The sequence below is a fragment of the Eurypyga helias genome, unplaced genomic scaffold (genome assembly GCF_000690775.1).
Source record: "Eurypyga helias isolate BGI_N326 unplaced genomic scaffold, ASM69077v1 scaffold13769, whole genome shotgun sequence".
NCBI lineage: Eukaryota > Metazoa > Chordata > Aves > Eurypygiformes > Eurypygidae > Eurypyga > Eurypyga helias.
The window spans coordinates 1-22,446 of NW_010270194.1; the positions used below are offsets into that span (position 1 = coordinate 1).

Consider the following 22,446-nt stretch of genomic DNA (forward strand, 5'->3'; position numbering starts at 1 on the left):
GCCGGAGTTAAACCACGACATTGTTTTAAATATGAAACCTATCTCACATAAGCTGCAGCAAGTTTATATTTGGAACAATCAGAGTATGTCAGTGTATATGTAGTTTGAGGTGAAACTATTTAAAGTTTAACATGATGAAATGACACTAAGAATATATATTTCTAAAGGTAAGTTTTTTAGGGCAGTATTTGAAAACCCCGTTGGTACCCTTTGCTTTATTTGGCAGATAATAAAATAAAATTATGTTTGAAAATTTGGGGGAATGTTCATATTTAAAAATATAATAGTATAGTTACCCTGTAATTTTATTGCTTATGTTGCTGAAAACCCCTAAGTGTTTGTATTTGGAGGGTTTACATCTAATAAAATAGAGCTTTCGTGCTTCCAAATGTATTTTGACAGACTGAAATACATTCAAGGGATATGTGACCAGTGAGGTATTTGAAAAAAAACAGGTAAACACTAAACTGTAAGAATAAAGCCTGACTCTTTGCCTTCTGTTTTGCTTGTATATATGACCTCTTAGTGTATGAAAATGGGTAAGTTGATGATGGAAAATAGCAGTATATAAAAAGAGGTAATTGTTCCTATCTGTCAGTCATATTCCCAAGAAAAGGCTACTTCATTCTGGAGTGGCCAGCTCCACTGGCGGTGGGATTTTGAATGTAAGTCAAAGTAGCTAATAATGAAAACAAGCAGGGAAACAGGTCAAAGTCAGAAAATTTAAGATAATTACGGTCTAGAACTGACAACATAAGAGTAAAGAAGTGTAAAGAAACAGATTTCTTGTAGCTGAGAAGTGGGGGATTTCATACGTGTCACTGAAATGCATTTATCTGTGGCATCTTAGAGCGTAAAGGACAAGCAAATTCAAGTAAAAATAGTGAAGCAATATCAGAACTTTATTGCAGCTTGAAAACATACAATTACCAAGCTTAGAATGCTGTATGCTAAGAAAATGTTGTTTTTCTTCAGAAATGCCTCCCTTTGAGAGAAAGAATTTCTCAGTCTCGAAGTGAGTGACATCTACTTGGCCATAACATAGAAGGTCAAGATGTTCAAAATGCCACGGGGGTATGGGTAGGAGTGTAGGTGGCATGGCATTCTAAACGAAGGAAAATACAGACGGAACGGGAACGGAGCCTTGCGTTCCGTAAGGTCTGACTGGGACAGTATGCCTGGTCTTCGAAATTCCAGTGTGGTGAACACTCATTTAAGAAGCAATAATGTTCCATGAATAACGCTCCGTGGGCTTTTTTGTCTTTACTTACTGGAAAACAAACAGGAATCCAGTTTTATCACTGTACCATTTTCAACTATTCTAAGAATTTCTTAAGGTAGAAGCTCACAAGTTTTTCCTGCAAGGGGGAAAATATTATGCAAATGCCCTAGGTTCTTAGCACTACGTGGTGATTAATGTTCTACTTGACAACTGTCACTTGGTGGCACCACCAGCAGTTTGAGTCTGATGCATCCATTTCTTCTCATTCGCACTCTTTCTTTTCCACTTGGGTGAGGCCGCCGAAACCAATTCCTTTGGGACCAAAGTTTTTGGCGTAGCACACTGCAAAAGGAAGAGGGGAGGTAAATGGTGGTCTGAATGTTTTTGTGTAGAGGTAAGTGACTTTTGGGTTTAGTACTACTTCCAAACTTAGGTTAATAAAATGAAGGCAGTCTGAAATAGCATCTTTCTCAGAAGTGTCAACAGGTTCTAATAGTGAAACTGGAACCATGTCGTTGAATTAAACAGAGGTCACATCTGGTCTTTAAAAAAAAAAAACAACCAAACCCCAAAAATTAAGAAACTGTGTATTTAAGATCTACGTAACGTTTTCATTAAAGCTACTTCCCTGGCTGAAAATACTCAGTAAAACTTGGTCTGTATGAGTAACAGTCGGAGATTTTCAAAGGAGGGTGAAGGAACTAGAGCATAGTCACGAAAGTGTTGATGGTCGTGTAAAGCATTCCACTCTAAGTCTGCGTGGCGAAGTGTGCCCGTAGTTACATAACTACAAATAGCACAACTCTGCTGAGGAAGTCGTAATGGTCAGCGTATTTCTCCAGATACGCTGACTTGGTCTCTTGGAGTTGTGAGGCTGTACCCAGTCACAGAACTCAAGTCTTATTCTTTGGGTTTTTCTGTAAAGTTCAGCCTCGGATATAAAAACTTTGCCTATTTTTCCCTTTAAGCTATTTCTAAGAGTCAAGTGAAGGCTGTGAATCTATCGCAGAAGAACATCTGGGTGCATAATTAGCATGAATGCCTTCTCTTCTGTACTACCAATCTAGTGAAGTACCTGAACGCTTACGGGGAAGAAGTCCAGTTAGGACCATGGCCTTAAAGAGGTGAGCTTTGCTTTGGGGTTTTTTGGGTGAGATCATGCAGGTACAAGAGTCTGCCCAGCAGACACGGCCAGCCTTCCTGTTAGAAGGTCTGAGGAGAGATCTGAGAGGATGTCACACTGATAGAAAAATTACAGCTTTGAATTTGAACTGTTAATAGCAGAAGGCACAACTGCAGTGTTACCACAGCTCTTTGCTTTGCTTTCAGAAAGTTGTTAAAAAAGATAAGATGGAATTTCATGAAGTCATTAAGCATTCAACAGAGTAAATCACGATGGCATCAATAGGTCTAAAAAGAGTAATTTTAGACAGATTTAGTAACCCAGCTCAGCTCGTTCCAATTCTTACCTTTACAGTAGAGCTCTCCATCCTTGTCTGTAACATTCGTAGATTCTAAGCTCTTCCCACAGATAGCGCAGCGGAAGCATGTCTTGTGCCAAGGCTGAGGAAATTAGGACAATTCATTGTTCATTACACAAAGTGCACAGCCAGCAGGTACAAGAAACAACCTTTGTTTTTTTGTGGTGTGAAAAGGTTAAAGCTGTCTTACGGCTTCCACTTTTAGTCCTTCTAGATTAGTCTTTTTTTCCGTTACTTATCTAACAGCTTACCTAGTGACTTCCTTATTAGTGGAAGTCTGGTACAAAGCAGAGCGCTGCCGTTACTACTCTTGGTTTGGCCATTCCTTTGATGTGCAAGATACTATTCCAGTGAAAGTTCCTGGAGCAGAGAGCTAGCATACATCATGTGAGGCAGGCTCTTGTTTTTCTGGTCGCATAATCTCTTCAATTTATCTGTAATTACCGCTACAAATAAATGCTTAAATTATGAATGTCCCCAGAGGTGTCAGCAGGGTGACAGTGGTAGATGAGCCAGCCTGTACTGTACCTGGTTGTTGTTCAGACACCAACAAGATGCAGAACGTTGAAGGTGGCTGGTGAAAAGCATATGGGTTTAGACCAGAAAGTGCATCGGAGACCCTAGCAATTTGCGAATTCATCAAGACTATGGGTAAAAATTCAAATGACCAAGGCTGTGTTAGTGGTAGTTTACCACCATTGTAAGAGTGTCTTTTGTTTTTAGTGCTGTTCTAACTACTTACTTTTCCTCCGCCCATGATTTTCTCTGCAGCGTACACTGATTTGCCGCAACGGGGACATTTATCGATGTCTACCATCTTTTTGGCGAACTTTGAAGGGTTCGTTGGTGTAGAAGGACGAGCAGGCTTTGGCGACCCCCTAGAAGACAAGATCTCAGTTTTTTAAAATACTGCTTAAAAATGTTACCTTCATTCTAGAAATGCAGTTGTGGTTTTTTTGGTAAGGCATAGAAAATACTGAATTACTGGTCTTAGGCATGCAAAATGGGGGGAGGAAGAGAAAACGAAAGTGTTCTCTTAAGTTCTGCATTGTGTGGTTGAAAAGCTGACACTGTAACCGGTGATGTTGCCTGTTTTGGGCTCAGAATGTGGAGCTGGCGGTAGCCACATGCAGAAAAGATTAATGGAAAATTGAAAGTAAAAAAGAATTTTGTCTTATTAAGAGAGAAACCACAAGCAAAAGGCCTCTCTGTTCTTTGTAACTGGCTGTCTGCTGGTGCTCGGTACTGAGCTGGGGGGAAACAAGGTGCGTGCAGTTGTTGCATTAGCTGCTGTAACATTTGGGCAAGGAGCTAAGGTTCTTAGTAAAGGTTGAAAGCACAGCAGTAAAGTAGCTTTTTATTTGTATTTCTGGACTTTCTGGTTTATGTCGTTGTGGTAGCATAAAGCCTGTCACAGAATGACTTTTGAATTATTGGATTGTTGGACTGCAACAGGTTGTTAAATCTACAGGACATGACGGTTCCTGATACAGAACTCTGCTCGTAATGGATTCATATCTTACCAGGAGCTACGGTTAAATACATTATTTAACCTTTTATTTCCTGCAGAGCATATTGGTTAATTGGTTTCCGTATAGTAATACCAGAAGAAAACACCGCTGCTTTGGCAACGTGCAGCTTTGAGGATTGTAGAACAATACGATAAAAATGTACTCTCAGAGATAATTACGTGCAGCTGAGGCTTTGGGAAGATGCTGTCCCATTAGAATTCCTTGGTTCAGACATATTCTGTGTGTTTGTGAGTGTTATTCGAGCCACAGGAAGGATTTAGAAACATCATTTTCTCTCACTGAGAGAAGAGTTAACAGTATGTGGTGGAGTCATTCGTTCTCTAACCTAACTGTATTTCAGCCTCTGATTGGGGTGGGGGTGGATGGAGGAGCAGGAATTCTCCTGTTTTGCAGTGAAATGTGACTTTATCACTGTTCTACTAAGAGCAAATGACAATTGCAAAGAATATTTATGTCTGGGGTGGCATAGAAAGTCTGCTTCTGCAGAACAATTGCCCATTGAAGGAGGAGATAATTTGTAAAGAAGGCATAAAGGAACTGGACGCCATTAGAAACTGCTAAATTACTGTGTCCGCTGAAGGAAAGGTGGTAGGAAAGTCTGCTCTCCTGCTGATGCCAGATGTTGTTATGGAAACAGAACAAAATATCTAAAATACCCGGCTAAGTGACAAGTAGTACCCGAAAACCAAAGGGGGCTGTCAGTAGGATTTAACTCACTGTTGCAGATTCAAGCCCAGATGGTCGCCGGTGTCAGTGCTGAGACATCCTGCCCCTTGTCCGAAGCCAATCCCTTTGGGACCGTATTTTCTCCCGTAACAAGTTTTGCAGTAGATTTCAGATTCGTGAGCTGCTACTGTGGTGCTGTCCAGAGCTTTCCTGCAAGCCACTGAAACCAGGAAAAGATGCACACGATCAGCATCTGCATTTTCAGATGTGAACTCGTGGTTCAGAATAGTTACTGTCAGTGTTTAGGGGTTTTTTATCTTTGAAAGTGTGGCAGAGGAGGGTGTTAGCCCATAGTCGGTATAAACATCACAGGGCTGTTGGTGTGCGCGTGCACACAGCGTGCTTCCTTTGCCGCTCTGAAGTTAGACTCTGACCCTAGGAAAGGCAGGGGCTGGTCAAGACCATTTCTGTAGGTCTGTGAAGCTTAAGATGGATTGAAGATCATCATCCCAAGCTCCCAAATCTTTAAAATAAAAACCCAGCATGTTTCTGAGAGCGGATGTGCTGCACACAGCATGTCCAGGCGGAGGCCGGCAGGACACGGGGTTGATTTTAGTCACATTTGTTTGAGCTGTAGTGCAAGGCGAAGCCATGATCCCCAAAAACTGATAGTGTCAGCTCTCTTAAGACTTGCTCCAGGATGGCAAGAGTATGACTACAGCTGTTCTAAAACCAGACACCTCTTCGTGGTCGTTGTCAAAAAGTACCACTCAGCTTAGCTCACCAGGAAAGGTCTGGGGGATTTTTGGGTAGAAGGGGCCATAGAAACGCTTGGCTGGCGTAATGGACCCCAAGCTACATCCTCTACAGCACTGCTTCAACCCTCACCTCAGCTTGGAAGGACCAAAAGCCGAGGAGTGCTGACAGCTGCATATTTGGGGATCTCGGTCGGCAAGCATCCACGTTTTGAGAAACACAAGCCACGGCTAGAACGAACGAGCCATGCTGAGGCCGGTCTGCCACACGGTTATTCTCATCAAGTGGACATGGAATTTGGATTACTGAAACCTGGTCAGGTTTAGAGGCTAAATTCTGTCACCAGTCCAGTGGATCTCCTTGCTGTTAATCAAAGGAATCTGGGCAATAACGAATGGGGAAAACGGTAGCTGCACTCCTCATCAGCTGGGAGACGGCGTATGCTGCGCTCACTGTTTGGGAACTCGGCGTGAGGCAGCCCCCACCCCATCAGGAGAGGGTGAAGCTTTCAGTTCAGAGTGCCCATAGAAACCAATCAGGGGCTTGTGGTATGCCAAAAAACTACAATTTCAACACTTCTTTTTGCTCGCTGTGTCTGCAGTGGCTGATGAGGAGGGAACTTTCTCTACAACTTGCCTTGAACAAGCGCATGCTCAGTCGGCGTGCCCGTGACTGCGTGTTCCAGTCATGCACGGGCAGCTGGTAGCTTGGAAAATCGAGTTGCTTAGCCCACTTAAGCAACCAAAACTAGGAGAAACCTGTGAAATAGGCAAGTGTTGAAGGTGGTTGGAGGATCAAGCTCTAGAAGAGCCAGTGAGAGTTTGATATGTCCCTCTTCCCTCCGTGTTCATTGTAACTGTCCTGCTGTGAGTCTAAAATTCATCCTTCAGGAGAGAATTTAGGCTGATGCTGGAACCTCTGCAGCTTTCACCCTGTCACTGCACTGTGCAGAGGAGAAATAATTTACAAAGACCTTTAATAGCAGCGCATGAACCTGATCTCATGGTGCTGCAGCCTCTTCTGCTTTGAGATGCTAATTGTGTTTGCTAAGGGGGTTAAGGGATGATGGAAACTCTAGCAGTAGATAAAGCGTTTCTATTTCTGGCACCTCAGGGATGGAGTATCAATTCACCACAACAGATGGAGCAAAGCCCTTGAAGTGCTATTGTTGAAATAACTTTGAGACCTGTCATCTGCCAACAGATACTGTTCGCCAGCCGGCACGAAGAAGTTTCAGGCTGATGGTGTGAGATCCTGCCGAATGTCCGTCACAGCTGCGGTTTGAGTAAGAGCTGCCGGAGGAGCAGGGTGGGTAAACGGGGACAGAGGGTCTGGTGGAAGGAGGTTTCCTTCTCGTCATGTTTGTAGAAAAGGAGGGTGATCTAGAGTTTAGCTCATTGGAGTCTTACTGTGTTAACAGGTTGGTTTGAATTGCTTATAATTTTGCCCCAACTGAACTTTTTGGTTGAAAAATACTGGTGTGTTTTTGTGTGTCTCATCAAATGTAACATGAAGTATGTTTTAAATATATTTAACATAGAAAAGCTTAGCTAAATAGGTTAACTGCTTCCATGCCTGAGATTAGGTTGTGCAGGGCTGCTTTTCTTCTGCTGAGCAACGAAATCCTGTAATTGGTTCATTGAAAAGCCCATGAACATGATATGTGATACTGAGTCATCCAGAGCTGCTGATTAGTGTGTGTTAATTGGCTTTACTTTTCCCATGATTCACACACCTCTCCTATGCCCGCTGGGCTTAGATGCATCTTTAGGTTTTGGCCTTAAACATACTTTCGCTGGGAATACTTTTTTTAATATCTAACCTATTAATAGTTTAGCTCAGCCTTACAACTACAAGGAGCAAATAAAATATTAAAAAAACCCTCCCCAAAACCCCTAACTGATTAAAACTCAACAAAAAGAAAAAACCACAGCAAACCAAGCCGTTAGTAGCGCCAGTGGATGCATGTTGTTTATCCTGAATCACTAAAACAGCGCAGTTATGCTAAGAAGGAAGCTTAACCTTGGTACAGTCTTAGGCGGGAGAGAAATGTTATTAACTATGCCCTATTAGGACAGCTGTTCATTTTTGTTAGACACTGGAGAGTCTACTCATTTGCCTTCTGCTGCTGTATCATTTTTCTAGCATTTGATAAAGCACAAGTGTCAGTTAAAGCTTTTCTCATAATTACCATGTCTGTGTCCCTCTCCCCATAGTTTCTCTGAACCCTGGTGTTAATTGTTATGGGCAGCACACGGCAGCAATGAAAAGTCTCCAGCTTTCACAAAACTGAGGTTTTTATCATTCTCTAAGAACTGATGGAAGGTTGTCAATTAACTGAAATCTGTTTTAGGGAATTCTTTCTTAGTCAGTTTGCCAGGCATCACTTGGAGGGCCCCCACAGAAAGGCAAAGATGACTCAAGTGTGTCCTTAGGGCTGATGCTGTCTAGCGCTGTACCATGTCGTCTAAGCATGTAACACCGGTCTCATGCCTCCAAACTAGAATTCTCTACCCATCCGGGAAAGAAGGGTGAAAAACTGGATTCAGGGACTTCTAAGCTGTCATGCTGGAATTTGTACGGCAAAGCTACTAAATCTCAAGCATTGTTGGCAAAATCAACTGTTCAGCCATCTTCAGTTATCAACTTGTTTACTCTTTCGACAAAGAGCAAACAAGCTGAACGGCTGTCTCCTCTCTAACTTTGCAAGTGCTGGCTCATCTGCGGAGAAAGCAGATTTCCAGGAAGCTCTCTGCCAGGCACTAGCGGTGCGTGGTGTAAGTGAAATGGGAGTGCATGAAATGTGGGGAGGGAGGAGACGGAGGTGCTTCTAAGTTGTTGGTGGGAGATTTTGATGACACTGGGGTTATGTCTTTCAGCTTTCCTACGTGAAGTGAGTTAATGTTAGGATTCACCGTAAGAGGAATCATCTCCTGTAATACCCTAGTAAGACATGCTTTTGTCTTACAAGGGCTGTTGGGTTAGTTCCTCCAGACTTCTAAACTTGAAACAAAGCCGTGGTGTGCTACGCTGTGGGACAGAAGGTAGGGTTTCTTGGAGATGGACCTAAGACACTGTGATTCTGCAGCACTCTGGTGTCCCTAACAATAATCATCCAGTGCATGTTTGGAAGAAGAAGAGCCAGGAGCCTGAGAGGCAGGTTGTTTGGGGTAAAGGGCTAGACAACTGGCACTGGTTATCAAGAGCTGCTATGGAGTGTCAAACTGGCATTTCAGAAAACTGGCTGCTGCTTTGAAAACAGATACAGTCATTTTCCCAACTTCCATTACTAAAAGGATGGGAAACAGGTCTCATCTTCAGGTTTCTAGAGAGTGCTGGACCAGTGTCACTGTGCTGTGCTTTAGGTGGGGTCGTTAACATGCGTCTGCTCCCTACTTCGACCTTTCCCACAAGTAAGACGCATAAGCATTACCAAATCTGGGGGAAATTCAGTCTGATGCTGGTCGCTTCCACTCTCCCGTGGGCTGCTCAGGGTGCTTAAGAGCCTGCTGTAGGCACCCCGTCAGCAAACGGGTTGAGTTGGGAAAACTGAAGCTTCGTTATTGCCTGCAGAGTAATACCAAACTGAATTTACTAGCATTGATGAAAGATGATTGGCACAGAGCTGTGGGAGTACTGTGAGGGTAAAGCAGTGTAGCCCAGCTTACTGCAGAGGAAGCATGTCTTGTGAAAACTCCTTCCGTTGCACTGGACTTCCTCAGCGTGGTACACTGTCTTTTCACAGGCACCACATTTGGCTCCACCTCCCCAGTTCGGCATCCTTATATCTGAGGCGTGACCTAGAAAACCGCATGACATAAATAAATACAACTGCAAAATGGAATTATTTTATATGCAACAGCTTGATTTTTTTTTTTTTAATTACTATTTTTTCCCCCTCCCCAGTCAACTGCTGTAGCATACCTACCATGTCCTACATACCTGGGCAGTGGCAGGAATGTACCCTATCCGTGGGTGAGGGTGCTTCGGGACAGGGGCAGTTTATATCCTCTGTCCTCACTTTTGTAAATAAGGATATTCCTTAGCTCAGGATACGTGTGAAATGACTGTGAGGTGTTTCAGCAAAAAGATGCCAGGATAACTCAAACCCCTTCTGGAGAAGTGGTTCTAGGGTTTATTGACAATGACAAATAGTCATTTTCCTTCAATCCTGCCCTTCCCTGTATCTCGGCGTAGCCTTTTCCCCTCAGTTTTTTGCTTTATGTGTGTTGGTCTGGTTTTGCAAGGCAAGTTTTCATGAGCCTACAAACACTTTGAAGCTTTACTGGAGTTTCAGCAAAAGTGTGGGTGGTATTTGGCATTAAATTTGGTACAGCACTGTATTCTACCTAGACTCTGTGAAGAGCCAGCATGTAGTACTATTTATACCTCTCCAAACCAAGTGCTAGTTCATCCAGTGCCGCGTGCGCTTCCTCGGTGACCTGTGTAAGGGTTTCTGTGTCAGTATGATACCACTTTATACAGTTCATACCTGGATAATTCCACCTTGATGTTTAACAAATGCACAATGTTATTTTAGAGGATGCTTTAATAGAAACACGTTGTTGCTTTGCTGAATTCCTCAGAAGACAGCTGCAAGATCACTGTGCTGCACAGCCGTTATGGAGTAACAACAGACAGGTCCCTGAGGTGCTTAAGATGTATTTTTCTTTGTCATTTTGTTTTTCACATCTAAACATCGGAGGGGAAGAAAGGTGAGTAGCGCTTACTGTTCCAGTTCTTGCTATTCCAGTTGCTGTTGAAGTGACTTGCCCAAGGTCACGCAGGAGGGCGGTGTCGGAGCCAGGAGCCCAGCTCGGCTCGCCTGACGGCAGGCTCAGTAAGTGCCCTTCTCAGCGACTGCGCTGTCATGCATCTGAATCAACCCCAACCTATGGTTTGCCCTTCTCTTTTCTCCTTTGAGTCATCATTTCTGGAAAGACTGGAACGTCATCTTGTCATACGCACGTCGTATTATCGGGTTGTTCCGAGCTCCTGGCGCAAGCCTTCCTTCTGCTTCTTGGAAAGCCAGTCACCTTCTTATTATAGTTCTTTCAAAGCCTGCTATCTGTGCTTGATTAAATTCACCGTGAGATATTCTTAACTAAGAAGAGGATTTTGAATGCTGAATCAGACCTGTGACCTCAGAATTTTCTTCTGAGGTCAAGTGAGAGAGAGGGGAATTTATCACAGCAGTGATGTAACTTAGTGGGTATTTTCAGTGGCTTGCATTTTAGACTAACATTTTACTATGTCTGTACCCTGGACACTAACGCCCCGTGTTCATTGTCATCTCAGTGACTTCTGTACTGCGTCTTCAGAATGAAGTGAGCCGTTCCCATGTGCCAGCTCTGCAGGCTGGAACCGAAGGGAATTCTTTCTGGCTACTCACACTAAAAATCACGCGGTTGTATAAAAGACACGTCTGTCCAGCAGTAGGAAGATAGCAGAGGAGTGTGTGCACATGCTGAAGCAGCAGCACTGAAGACATGGAAACGTGGGCACGTTTGAACAATCAGTGTTTGGTAACAGTGCTGGTACCAGCATATCCAAACATCTCTGCTCTAGTACTGCAGTTATTAGTGCATCCTTAACCCTGTGTAAGTACATATTCACTGCTGTGACTGTTACTGCAACAGGCAGCAAACCTGTCATCCTCATGCAAGATCCAACCTCTCCGTCTCTTCGTGAGGCTGATTTCTGCTCGCTGAACAGCCTCCCCAGCTCAGTCAGCCTCGTCCGCCGCCGTCATACAGCGACGGCGTCATCTCCTCGCGGCCCTATCACTTCTCCTGGCAGGCTGTTCAGGAGCCAAACTGCTCTGACAGTGAGAAAACTCATGATGCAAAAAGGAAAAGCTCGGCTTGCCTCTAACAATGTTCATCTGTAACGTAACGAGCAAAAATTAGAGGTAGCTGAAATAAACAAAAGGGACTGCACACAAGGAATAGGCTGTGCATTTGGTCAGTACTTACTCGGTAAAGGCTTTACTGAATAGCACCGCTATGGTCTCTTTTCTCTTTCTTTAAATGGGAGATAAGGAACAGAGAGAGGTCTTTCATGCAGGTAAAATCTTTTTGTCTCATACTGCCATTCTGTATTTTCTCCTATTTTTAAAGTACCTTTGTCTTGGTGCAATTTATTTTCTCTTAGGAAAAATATTTCAAGCAATGTTTCAAACATCTTAAGAGAAGGAAGAGCGATGGGAGATAAAAATCAGTTTGTGACACTTCCTTAAAAACTAAAATGAGATTTTTGTGTTCACAACGTTCCCTTTCTAATCAAGTTGCCAGCTGAATCCTTTCCCAGCTGGAGCAGCAGCGCTCACTGCCTGGGAGGAGAGCGGTTGGTACCTCCAGCCTCTGTAAAACTGCTTCTGCTCTTTTAGTTCCCCTCAAAGGCACACCAAGTGTCTCCGTCTGTGGCAACGGGACACTGGTTGGAAAGTAGCTAATTACATCATTAGCTGAAGGGAAAAAGCGATCTGTGATAATGTCTGATAGTGAACCTTGGGCTGTTACGGGCTGTGGTTAGAGCTCTTAAAAGAACCGTCGCTCCTGAGGCTAATTATAGGAACGTGACTGGGCATGCACACACATTTTCCATGTTTTTTTGGCATCACCTGATGGGAAGCTGTAGGAGAAAGAAGTCACAGTAAAAACGTTCCCATGAGGATACCGGTGTAAGAAGGGCAGCATACGCCGTGGTGCCTGTGCCGGCTGACCTAACAGCCGGGTGAGGTACCAGGTCACGTCCGTGCTCCTTGTGTCCTTGCTCTGTTCCTCTCTCTGAACGCTGGACGGCAGCGACCGTCCCGGCAGCGGTATTGCCATGAGCAAGTAAATTCCGCGGGGTATATGGCATTCATGGTTTTCTGCTCATCTAAATTGTAACGGTGGGTAAAACTTCATCCTTACAGTGTGCAAATAGAACTCGGTCTCCTGTTGGTCCTAGAAAAAATGACACCCCAAGTCTCAATTTCCTTGGGTGTCGGTATCTAAATCCCCTTGAAATTCCCTGCACTTGGTTGTCTAAATGTGGTTAACTTCCAGTGCCTGCTAAGCACATGGTGCTTGCTATATTTTGGTGGTCTGGTGGGAAGTGGAGTGGGCCCACTCTAAATGCCTCAACCGCGTGACAGAGCAACTTCTGAGCGCTGACGTCGCGCCGCGCTGGCAGGCACTCACGGTACTGTTAAGCTGGAGGAGTGTTCTTGGACTTGCTCTGAGAGCGTTCAGCAGCTTGTAGCCTGCTTCAAAATGCAGCTACGATGCGGAGTGGGGTTCACACGCATTAGATGTGCAGCCAAGGATGCATGCTTCTCATGACTTAGGGCTTGTGTATCGGCTAGCCTCAGAGCAGGGGAGCCTATGAAGCATTTCTGTGCTCTGCACAGGCATGAAAAAATGCGAGCTGTTCTCTGTTGGGCTGTTAGTCACGCCGTACGAATCTGGGTGCCACCTAACTGTCACAGAGTGCGTCTCGCTCATCTGCGCGCTTCTGCTAAGAACATGATCCAAAAATATATTTAGATCCATTGATCTAAGTGGGAAGTGGATGCAGTGCTGCCCTGCTGAGCTTGTGTGCAGGGGAGTAAAAGGCAGCGTTAGTGCGGGTGATGTGGTGCAGGTGAAAAAGATGCCGACAATAACTGTGGTGTTGCCTCGCTAAACGAGGCTTCCCCTTCTCGGTGCTTACGCATGGGGTAGCGGAGAGCTTGGGGCACATCGGACCGGAGGGCGGAGGTGCCGTAGTGGGGGGCTGGGAGGATTGTCTCGGGGTGCTGCGTGCGTGCGGGGTGGCTTTGAAGGGGGTGAACGCGACGGGGAATGCCGGTCTCTGACGGCTGACGGAAACGCTGAGTGAGGAGCAACGGATGGGCTGTGCCTTGCGCCTCTCTCGGGTCTAGCCCCAGCTAGGTGTTCAGATTCAGTAAAAGGTATAAGAATACGATTCCTTACATACTCAGTGAACAGTGATAGTACCAAATCGCTGTCTGCATTGCAGCGCAAGCACCGAGCTACGCTGGAAATTCTTTTCCCAGCTGAAGTCTGTGGGAAATGTGGCCAGTGCAGCTGGGACTCCATCCCGGTATCTAATCGCGGCTCCACTGCTGACCTGTCCTGTGACCACCACGGGCTCATTCCACCGTCCTTAGCGTGACTCGCCCCACCAGCACCGCGGGGTAGCGATACGTGGCTTCCTTCATAAAAGTAGGGATGCCTCGCTGCCCTAGTTTTCCTCTGCAGCCAACGCTCACTGCTGTCTCTCTGTGTCCGCAGCGTAAAGCACAGCTCCTGCCTCTGCATCTCCGAGAGCCTGACGGTGTTTTTGTCGGAATCCAATCCGTTGCAGAAAGCGTGCTCTCTCGGAAGAGTAGATTGACAACGGAGAACGCGTTTGTATCGGAAGAGAGCTCATTTAACGAAAGATGCAATACTGTTACGTATGTATAATCATATTTTTTGTATTTTGATGTGGTCAGTGGATTATGGCTACAGGTAAATTTTCAGTTTATTAGTCTCATAGACTTAGCCTCCACCACGGTCTCATGATGACTAGCGTTTTCCCTTTCTATAGGCAGTAAACGTGTACCAAAGGAGGCGTATTTCCACACTGACACAGGAAGGTTAATATCATTTCTCACTGGCACTAAGTTACACCAGCCCTTCTGAAACAAAAGATTTTAAGTGACGTGGTATGAAGCTGAGAGAAAACCCCACGCTCCTGTGTCTGAGTCCTTTGCTTTCATCTCTCTGTCCTTCCAATCGACTGTTCTTCTCTAGCAGAGTAATGCCACATTTCTTTTAAGACTTTCTTGGTGCACACTGCTGCAGAAATTTAAGGCCACACCTCCAAAAAATAAGATGCCCCGACACTAGAACAAGATTGTGATTTGAACAACCCCCCACCGCCACGCATATACTCGCCCAGAGTTCACTTGGATTCGTGTGGCTGTGGGAAACTGTATCCTACTGTACAAATGCCCTGTTCCTTTTTCCAGACCTAATCCTGGGCTATCAACTTTCACTTTTCCTTCTACAAGATCCTTCTCTAAAGCCTTATCTGTGCACTAAGTCTTTTAAATGCCAAGCAAAACTGTTACAGGCTAGGAAACATTGCCATGATGGATCAGACACAGACACATTTTACCTATGTTCAAGGCTTGATTCTTTGGGATAATTTTACCTTCAGGTAGAAAACCTTTCAAAGTAAACAGCTTTTTTCTTAATTACCAGGGCCTTTCTGAAAGCTTGACCAACCGTGCTGTCTTCTAATGCTAGAGCGACGGAGGTGTGCATTCCTTCGTCCTGCGGCCTTATCTAGCTGTCAGCTCTACACAGAGGTTTTCTCCTGGTTTGATACAAACCCGATTGGTCACCGACAACAAATATTTTTGAGGATTTTGGCTTAGAATTTTTTTTTTACTTCTAGAATAATTTTATCTGGGAAATTATGAAAGCACATAAATTTATGTGCTTTATAAAGCATATGTACAAAACAAACTACTTATGAAAAACCTAATTCTGTAGCTCTGTAACAAAATCTTTAAAAGTTCCTGAAACTTCTCTGGTCCAGTCTTGCGTGTAGCCAAAGCGTGGATCTTGTTCACGAGGATCCCCGCCGCCCCCTTCTTCTAACACCAGTAGCTACTAAACAGGCTGAGAAGCCCAGAAGGATTGCTCTTATCCTTATGCCTCAAATACTGCCGTCAGCTCTGTAGGAGTCACGTTTCTGTGCTATACCCACGCCTTTCTCTTTGTCAAGTTATTAGGAAAAAGTAAAATAACCAAGCTCTTATGCCCGAGAGTCTTGGCAAAGCCCACGTAGCGTACTCACCGGAGTCGCTTGATGCTTCTCCCTGTTTCCGTAGGCCTCAAAGGGTTTGAAGGTGAGGGATTCCGGCACTCTTTAAAGGCAGTGGCCACCGCTGCTGGCCCTATAGGCTGGGAGGGGAGGGGAATGAGAAAGGGCCTCAGGGATCTGAGCAATGCTGTTGCTGTCATCAAACTGAAAATAACCTCTGACAAAAGCCTGGCATTTTGTTCCCTGATGTCCACTCGTGAGTAGGTGGACAACAATGCAGCCCCTCGGGTTACACCTGGAGAGCGTTCCCAGCCGCAGTCCCCGAGAGCAGGGGTGAAGATTGGAGTGTTACAGTTGTGACTGCATTGCTTGAAACTGAATCCTAAAGTAACAGTTCCTGGAAAGAGGGTTTACTCACAAATGGTCACATTGCCAAAAGTGCTTTACCAAACTAATTCATTAAAAAAAATAATCCAAAACCTGTTTGTAGGAACCTCTGGAACTCGGCAGTTTGGAACCAAGTAGAATTTCATTCAGCAGTTCATGGTGCGATAGATATAACTGGTTTGTCTTTGGAACTGGGTTTTTTGCTCTGGTTTTCAAGTTTTCGCTGGTTTTAGGCATTAGGCTGGCTGGTTTTACGCGTAAGGTCTAGCACGTCTCATCATGGCAGCTGTGTTGGCTACGCCGCACGGAGCGCCTTGGAAATGCTGCAGGCGTGCCGGAAGCGTGGAGACCAAAGAATGAAGCACTTAAAGCTCACTTTTTACAGGGTTTTAAGTGCTTTACAGATTTAGAAGCTAACTCTCATTTTCTAAAGGGATGGCTGAATCGAGAAACTTGGTTGGGTATCCCGGACTTGGCCGTGCGTGAGAGGGCCGACCCCTTACAGCCGTGGGGTTGCAGACTACAGGTCTGAGGCTGACAGCCTCAACGGTGGGACTTTAGTGGAAACCTAAGGAAATCAGATGCCAAATCCATGCCAGACTTCAGGATTTTGGGGGTCTGTTCACTGAGGCTGCTTTGAAATCTCTTAGGATCCTGTAGTTCCATTGACCGTTGAGACTAGGGAAGGTTTTTGTCTTTGATGTAAAGTTGGAGGACTAATTTTTCCTGAGCAGGAGAGCTGGATTCCATCTCGTTCATTCTCTCTGGAGAGTTAAGGGCACTCCTCTGCCTGTGTCACGTAAGGCTAAATACAGAGGTGACGGCGCAGTGCAGGCGGTACGAGATGTTAGTTGTCAGAGGGCAGCAAGGAGGGGTGGGGCGAGACTGAGCTCGCTGTTGGAGTACAGGAGAAGTGCCAAGCAGCTTAGGACCGCTTTGTTTGCACCCCCGGCGGTGCCTAGATTAGGACCCTTGACTTGGGAGAGAACTCGAGCTTCCATAATCTTCACCCATGTCATCAGCTGCGCCCGGTAGATCATGTCCTTGGATGGATTTGCACCGTAACCAACCACAGGGAAATCTGGGAATAAACACCTCTTTCCCAAATTTTCAGTATTTTCCCTTTGAATTTGTTAGAGAATTTAAGGCGAAAAGGTAGGGAACAACCTTTAAGTTTCCTGGTATTGGGTGTTGCCTCATTGCTGTGCTTCTGTGCTGCCCTAGACACTGTGTGCCCTGTAGGGAAGCGAGCCTTGCTGAGAGGCTCTTCACAGCTCAGGGGAGCAGTCGGATCCATAGGAGTTAGTGGCCATTCCGTGTAATCCCTGGTCCGCCATGGCTAACGGGAGCCGAGGCTGGAAGAACAGCCTTGAAGCGGGCAACTGGAGCGTGCGCACGCCTGCTGTGTTGTGTTCCTGGTGGAGCGGGAATGCGGTGTTTGCTCTAAATCAGAGGTAGGGCTTACGGAACGCCGCTCGGAGAACGGGAGCACGGCGTATCGGAAGCACAGTGAGCCTGGGGACCGGAGCGCGGCAGGCGGGCACGTCGGGTCCTCGGGTCACATACAAGGGTGGGTGAGGCAGGAGGAAGGCGGGTTTTGGAGCAGCAAAGCGGTACCTTTTCAGCCTGAAAAACAAACCAGGGAGTCGAGTGGTAGGTGTTCCAAAACCTGCGCCACGAAGCCAGCGATTGGACGCTGGTAGGAGCCAGGAGACAGTCAGAGCAAGACAGGATGTGTGCTCAGCTCTTCGGCACGGAGCAGGTTGGGAGAAGACCGTTTACGCCGAGCCTGAGTAGCGTAGCTTCTTACTCTGCGTTGTCCACAGACGAAGGGTTTGTAGTTTGCTTCCGCTGGGTAGCACAAGTTTCGACAAGCCTTTGCCTTCACACTTCTAGAATTAAATGTGCAAGGATGACCCGTTGATTACAGAATCGTAGAGTTGTTATTGGTTGGGAGAAGGAAAACCCCCTAGTCCCTGCTGCAGTGAGATTCCCCCCCCCTTTTTCCAGCTTTCATCCTTCTCTCCCCTTCATATAGGGGTAGCTCCATAGTGACCCTGTTGTGTCAGGTGTATTTTGTATCGTAAACCAGTTTTGCAGCATTAAAAATCCAGTTGTTTTCTCCGTATTAGCTGTTTTAACGATCTGGTTTTTACACAGTCCGGGCCTGGAGCTAGGGCTTTGCTAGCCCTTCTCCTGCCCTCACGGGGACAGCCAGGCGCCGTGTACCTGGGAAGGCAGATACACGGTGTTCTCCTTTTTTCTGTTGGTTACTCCCTCTCATCTGAGCGCGAGCCGTGTGAGGAGGCCTCATCTTCCTTCCTTCGGCCTGGAAGCGATGCTGCTGTACCCGTTGAAATCCCGTGGGTTTAACAGCGCCCGTTGGGTATGAAATTGCAGCCGGGGAGAAACACTGCTTGGGAGCTGCTGCTGATCTGAGCTAGAAGGCAGAAACGAAGAGAACAGCCTGGCTGGCGTGTCCAAGGGACACGGGGCTCCCTCCTGCCAGCAGCCAAACCTCATAACTCTATTTTCCTCTGTTCTTTTTAGATGTCATCTCTGCTGACAAGAGGGCAGAAGTCAGGTCGAGTTGGTGGAACCCTGTTCTGGTGAAGCACCATTTCCCCTTTCTCCAGAAGCCACCCAGCCCCCTCTGACAAAGCCAGGGAGTGTACAGGGTGTTACTTCCCTCAGGCAATTTAACTTGATCAGACAAAGAAAGTCAAAATTTGAGTTTGATGTAAGTTTAATCTGAACAAATTGATTTAAAAATACAGTATAAATAATTCTTAACTTATATAAAAATTGATTAAGAATTCCTTTTTTTGTTGGTTTGGGGTTTTTTTTACTCGCTTTACAAAAGAGCATTATTGAACATACGAGCAAGACATTTTAACTGCGGTCTTTTTGTTAAAACATAAAGTATGTACACACTCACAGTACTTTTTCTTGTGCAAAATACGTACTGACTGACAGACTGTACCTTTCTGTACAAAGACAATTTCAGCTCACTTTGCATAGCAGAAAAGCAACAAAAAAAAAAAAAAAACCAAAACCCCACCAAAAACCACCTAGATACATAACTTTGTTGCTATAATACTCCAGGTAAGCCTTTTGGAAAAATAATTAGACATTAGATTTCTCATTAAGAGCCAGTTTGAATTCTGAAGCATTAATTGAGGCTGTTCCAGTACTGACGTCTTGCCAATCCGTGTCCGAGGCGCAGCGGCCGTCAGCAATCCGAGAGGTGTGCGGTGCGGTAGCAGGAGTGACGCCTGCGAACACATTCAGCAACCAGCATCTCAGGATTGGTCTTCTGACACTTCAAGTTTTCGTTGAGGAATATACGGCGTTCCTTGAGAGGTTCTAATAGCACCATTTGAAGTTGTGGCCGGTGACGGTTCCGTGTTGGGCCCTCCTGGCGTGCGGAAAAAATTTTCCATAACTGTCCGGGGCTCTTGGGGTTCCTTTGGGACAGGACGCTGAGAAGAGAGAAGGTTGTTTTCAGTTGAGGGGAAGAAAAAAAACCCAAAGTGAATTCTAGTTTTAGGTTTCTACAGGATGTTACCAAACTAGGGCATTTCTTCCTGGAAATCAAAACACTTAGCAAACCTTTACTGAGAACCATAGATCTCCATGCCTTGATACAGCTATAAATGTATATATACAAAATTAATGAAATGGAAATCTGGGTTCTCTAATGCCCTCCTATCTCCTTTTTTACGGCAAGCAGATCTCGGGCGACACAGTATTACCTGAGAAACTTCCTGTGGAAAAACCCAGCCTTTTAGTCCCCTACCAGCCCATCCTAGTAAAAAAAAGCTAACATCAAACGCCAAGAACTTCAGAGTAGGAGAGTAATGAGAAGGAAAGACAACGTAACCATGGACAATCTGGTATTAAGTGTCTTCTCAGCTCTATGCACAACCCCTGTCCCTTCACTTCTTGTCACCTCCCGGCCAGCCCCACCGCCAGGACAAAGGAGAGACCCGTTCCTCCTTCCTTCCCTGGCCGTTAAGGGTACTTCCGTTGTCCCTCACGGCCAGCTCTTGGTGGGCAGTGCTGAGCTGCGAGGGTAGAAAACCCATTTACACATTCCCCTGCTGTAAAGGAACGATAGTTCCCGCTCAGCCCATCACCGGCAAGAAGCTGCAACGTATTTTTTACGTACCTTCTCTTCTTGCGAGTTCACGCCGTCTGAGCCGTGGCTAACGTCGTCTGGCTGGGAAGAGACTGGCACGTGCTGAAGAAGAGGATTTGCAGGAACTTGCATTCCAGCAGGTATTAGTCCTATGTGCTGCAGCGTGAAGTTCAGAACTGAAGAACTTGGACTTTGGGCAGAACTGGTGTTGCTTGAATTGAGGCAGGAGTTGCTCAGTACAGGCGCGGCAGCGATAGAAGTTGGCGAGAGCATTATGTTCAGGGGCGTGATGTGGAAAGAAAAAAAACTGCTTGCAGTTCAGATGCTGTCACTGGAATGACACCTGAAACAGAAAAATGGAGACCTAGGCCGTCGCGCTGTGATTTCGCTACCGCGGCAGGATGAATCCAGCCCGCCAGCCTTCAAAGGCCGACAGCCGCATGCCTGTTTTATTGAATACTCACCAGCGACGGGTGAGTGGTAGGTAGTGTGCTGCAGGGAACAGATCCTGGCTTTCTCCGTATTAGACAGGGCTGCCTCATTGCCATGGGTGCACTGAGCGAGAGGAATAAGGTAACCAGAGGGAAAAAAGGTCTGAAAAAGAAAGAGACAAGGCACCTTTACCCCAGACACGCAATCGACATACAATGAGGGTTTTCTCCAAAGTTGCATCCCCCTTGCCATGTTTTTATTCTTCATCCTCCGTATCCCCAGGATCTCACATTCCCTGTGCTCCCTCCTGTCTGAGAGCAGACACAACTGACTCAAGGACATCCTCTTTAAAATACGAGTGTCCCGCTCTGGGGAAGTCAGATGGCTCTGTTTCCAGCTGACATGCTCGGTGAGGAACTGGAAATCCATCTGGGATTAACACAGTACAGATAGGCTAGACAAAAGAGAAATCCTGATGCTGACTACTTTTTTTTATTTTCCCTCCAGAATAAACAGCTGGGCCCCATAATCATCATCTCATCTCATTCTTGGATTGTGTTTTTCGTAAGGCAAATACTGGAAGAGGATTCTTATGGCATTTTAAGTTCTGTTTTTGTCAACAAAACTGTTTTTTATTCACATTCTCTACAGTCTTAACTGCAGAACACCAAATGTTACTGATGACGAGTGTTTCACCTGATTCTGTCGTAAATCAAAGTATTTGAGACAAACAGACACAAACCAAGGACTGGGGATACAAGGGACCTCAGCGGTGCCTTCACCTACTTGATCTTAGTTGTGATCTTTGTCCTGATCAAAGCCTGAAAGTCACTTCATGTCCTCTTATTCATGCACTTAATGCAGAAAGGGAAGTCCTACATTCCTCCAAAATAAGGTTTTAAAAACACACCAAAAATAATGCAGCCAAAGACAACCTCTACGTGTGTAGTTCGTTGTAGTTTTGTTTCTTCTGATGCCCGGTGGCCTTTTCCCAGCAGGATGAGCGGGGGTGTCCAACAAAGCTTACCTCGTGAGAAGGAATGGCAAATGCCACAGGTATGTCTTGTTTAGTTTGGGTTTGGTCCTCCTCTTTGGGAGTATCTTCTCTTTTACACTGGTCATCGCAACTTGCCGTGTTCTGAGCTAACAGTTTGGTTGGGTTTTGTTCCTGGGAATTGTCCGTTTCGTGATTCGTTTGTGAGCTAGTGGAAGGTGGCCTTTCACTTTTAGTGGGTTCTCCCTTTAAAAAAAAAAAAGTACGTACAAAAGGCAGACACTGTAAGGCTTAACATTCTCAATTACGGGTCTACAGTGATACCTATACATATAAAAAATTTGGAAAGCAAGCTTTTATCCTTTCTCCTGATCCCCGAGTTTGTGCTATAGCGTTTTCTAGTCGGTAAGACGAGGTCTATGTTACCCCCCACCTGCTGCTCCACAGCCAGTGGGTGTTTGACACCACCGGTTGTCACAACACGCTGAGAGCTTGTCAAGGACAGCTTAGAGCAGCCTAATAATTTGCAGAGGCACCAAAACATTCAGCAACTGAGGAACAGAAAGCAACCCAGACCCGGTTTCTCCACATGCATCAAGGGGAGCTGAACCTCTTACTCTCTTCATGTGCTGTGTTACTATGCCTGAGCCACCCAGCGTTCACAGTGTCCGACACTGGATAGGTGGAAGGCATCAGGATTTTGAGACATTCCCTGTCCAGCACCTTTTATGTGTCCACTTTCCCTCCTAGCACCTCGAAAGCCAAGGATGAATGCCAGCAACAGGAGCAACCTGACCTACTCCAGAATCGTTGCAGAAATAGGTAAGTCTTGAAATAATGTTTGGGGAGTTGTTTTATTTTGACTAACACCTGTACACCCTGGCACATCTTCTTGAAAATAAATAGTTAGAGGGGGAAGAGAGGGGAACAAGGGGAAGAATGCAGATCCTAGGTTGGATTCTTAAAGATGTGTTACACTGCATACTGTATATTCTGATGCTCTGCAGATACCAGCAAGATTATGTGAT

The 22,446-nt window shown here is 45.6% G+C and overlaps 2 protein-coding genes across 2 annotated transcripts; both read right to left on the minus strand.

Annotated features, from left to right (window-relative positions):
• Positions 1-1,367: 1,367 nt before the first annotated feature.
• CSRP3 (cysteine and glycine-rich protein 3 (cardiac LIM protein)) lies at positions 1,368-9,451 on the minus strand. Its single transcript, XM_010158364.1, has 5 exons — positions 9,326-9,451; positions 4,953-5,121; positions 3,446-3,581; positions 2,692-2,785; positions 1,368-1,564 (listed from the first exon to the last, which is right to left on the minus strand). The coding sequence occupies exons 1-5, from the start codon at positions 9,435-9,437 to the stop codon at positions 1,485-1,487; spliced, it is 591 nt and encodes a 196-aa protein (XP_010156666.1). The 5' UTR covers positions 9,438-9,451; the 3' UTR covers positions 1,368-1,484.
• Positions 9,452-19,153: 9,702 nt separating this feature from the next.
• Positions 19,154-21,664, minus strand: E2F8 (E2F transcription factor 8; the record flags this gene model as incomplete). Its single annotated transcript, XM_010158365.1, is given in 5 exon segments — positions 19,154-19,333; positions 20,023-20,294; positions 20,297-20,335; positions 20,457-20,586; positions 21,452-21,664. Coding segments are annotated over 5 exon segments (834 nt in total), but the record flags the coding sequence as incomplete, so codon positions are not given.
• Positions 21,665-22,446: the final 782 nt, after the last annotated feature.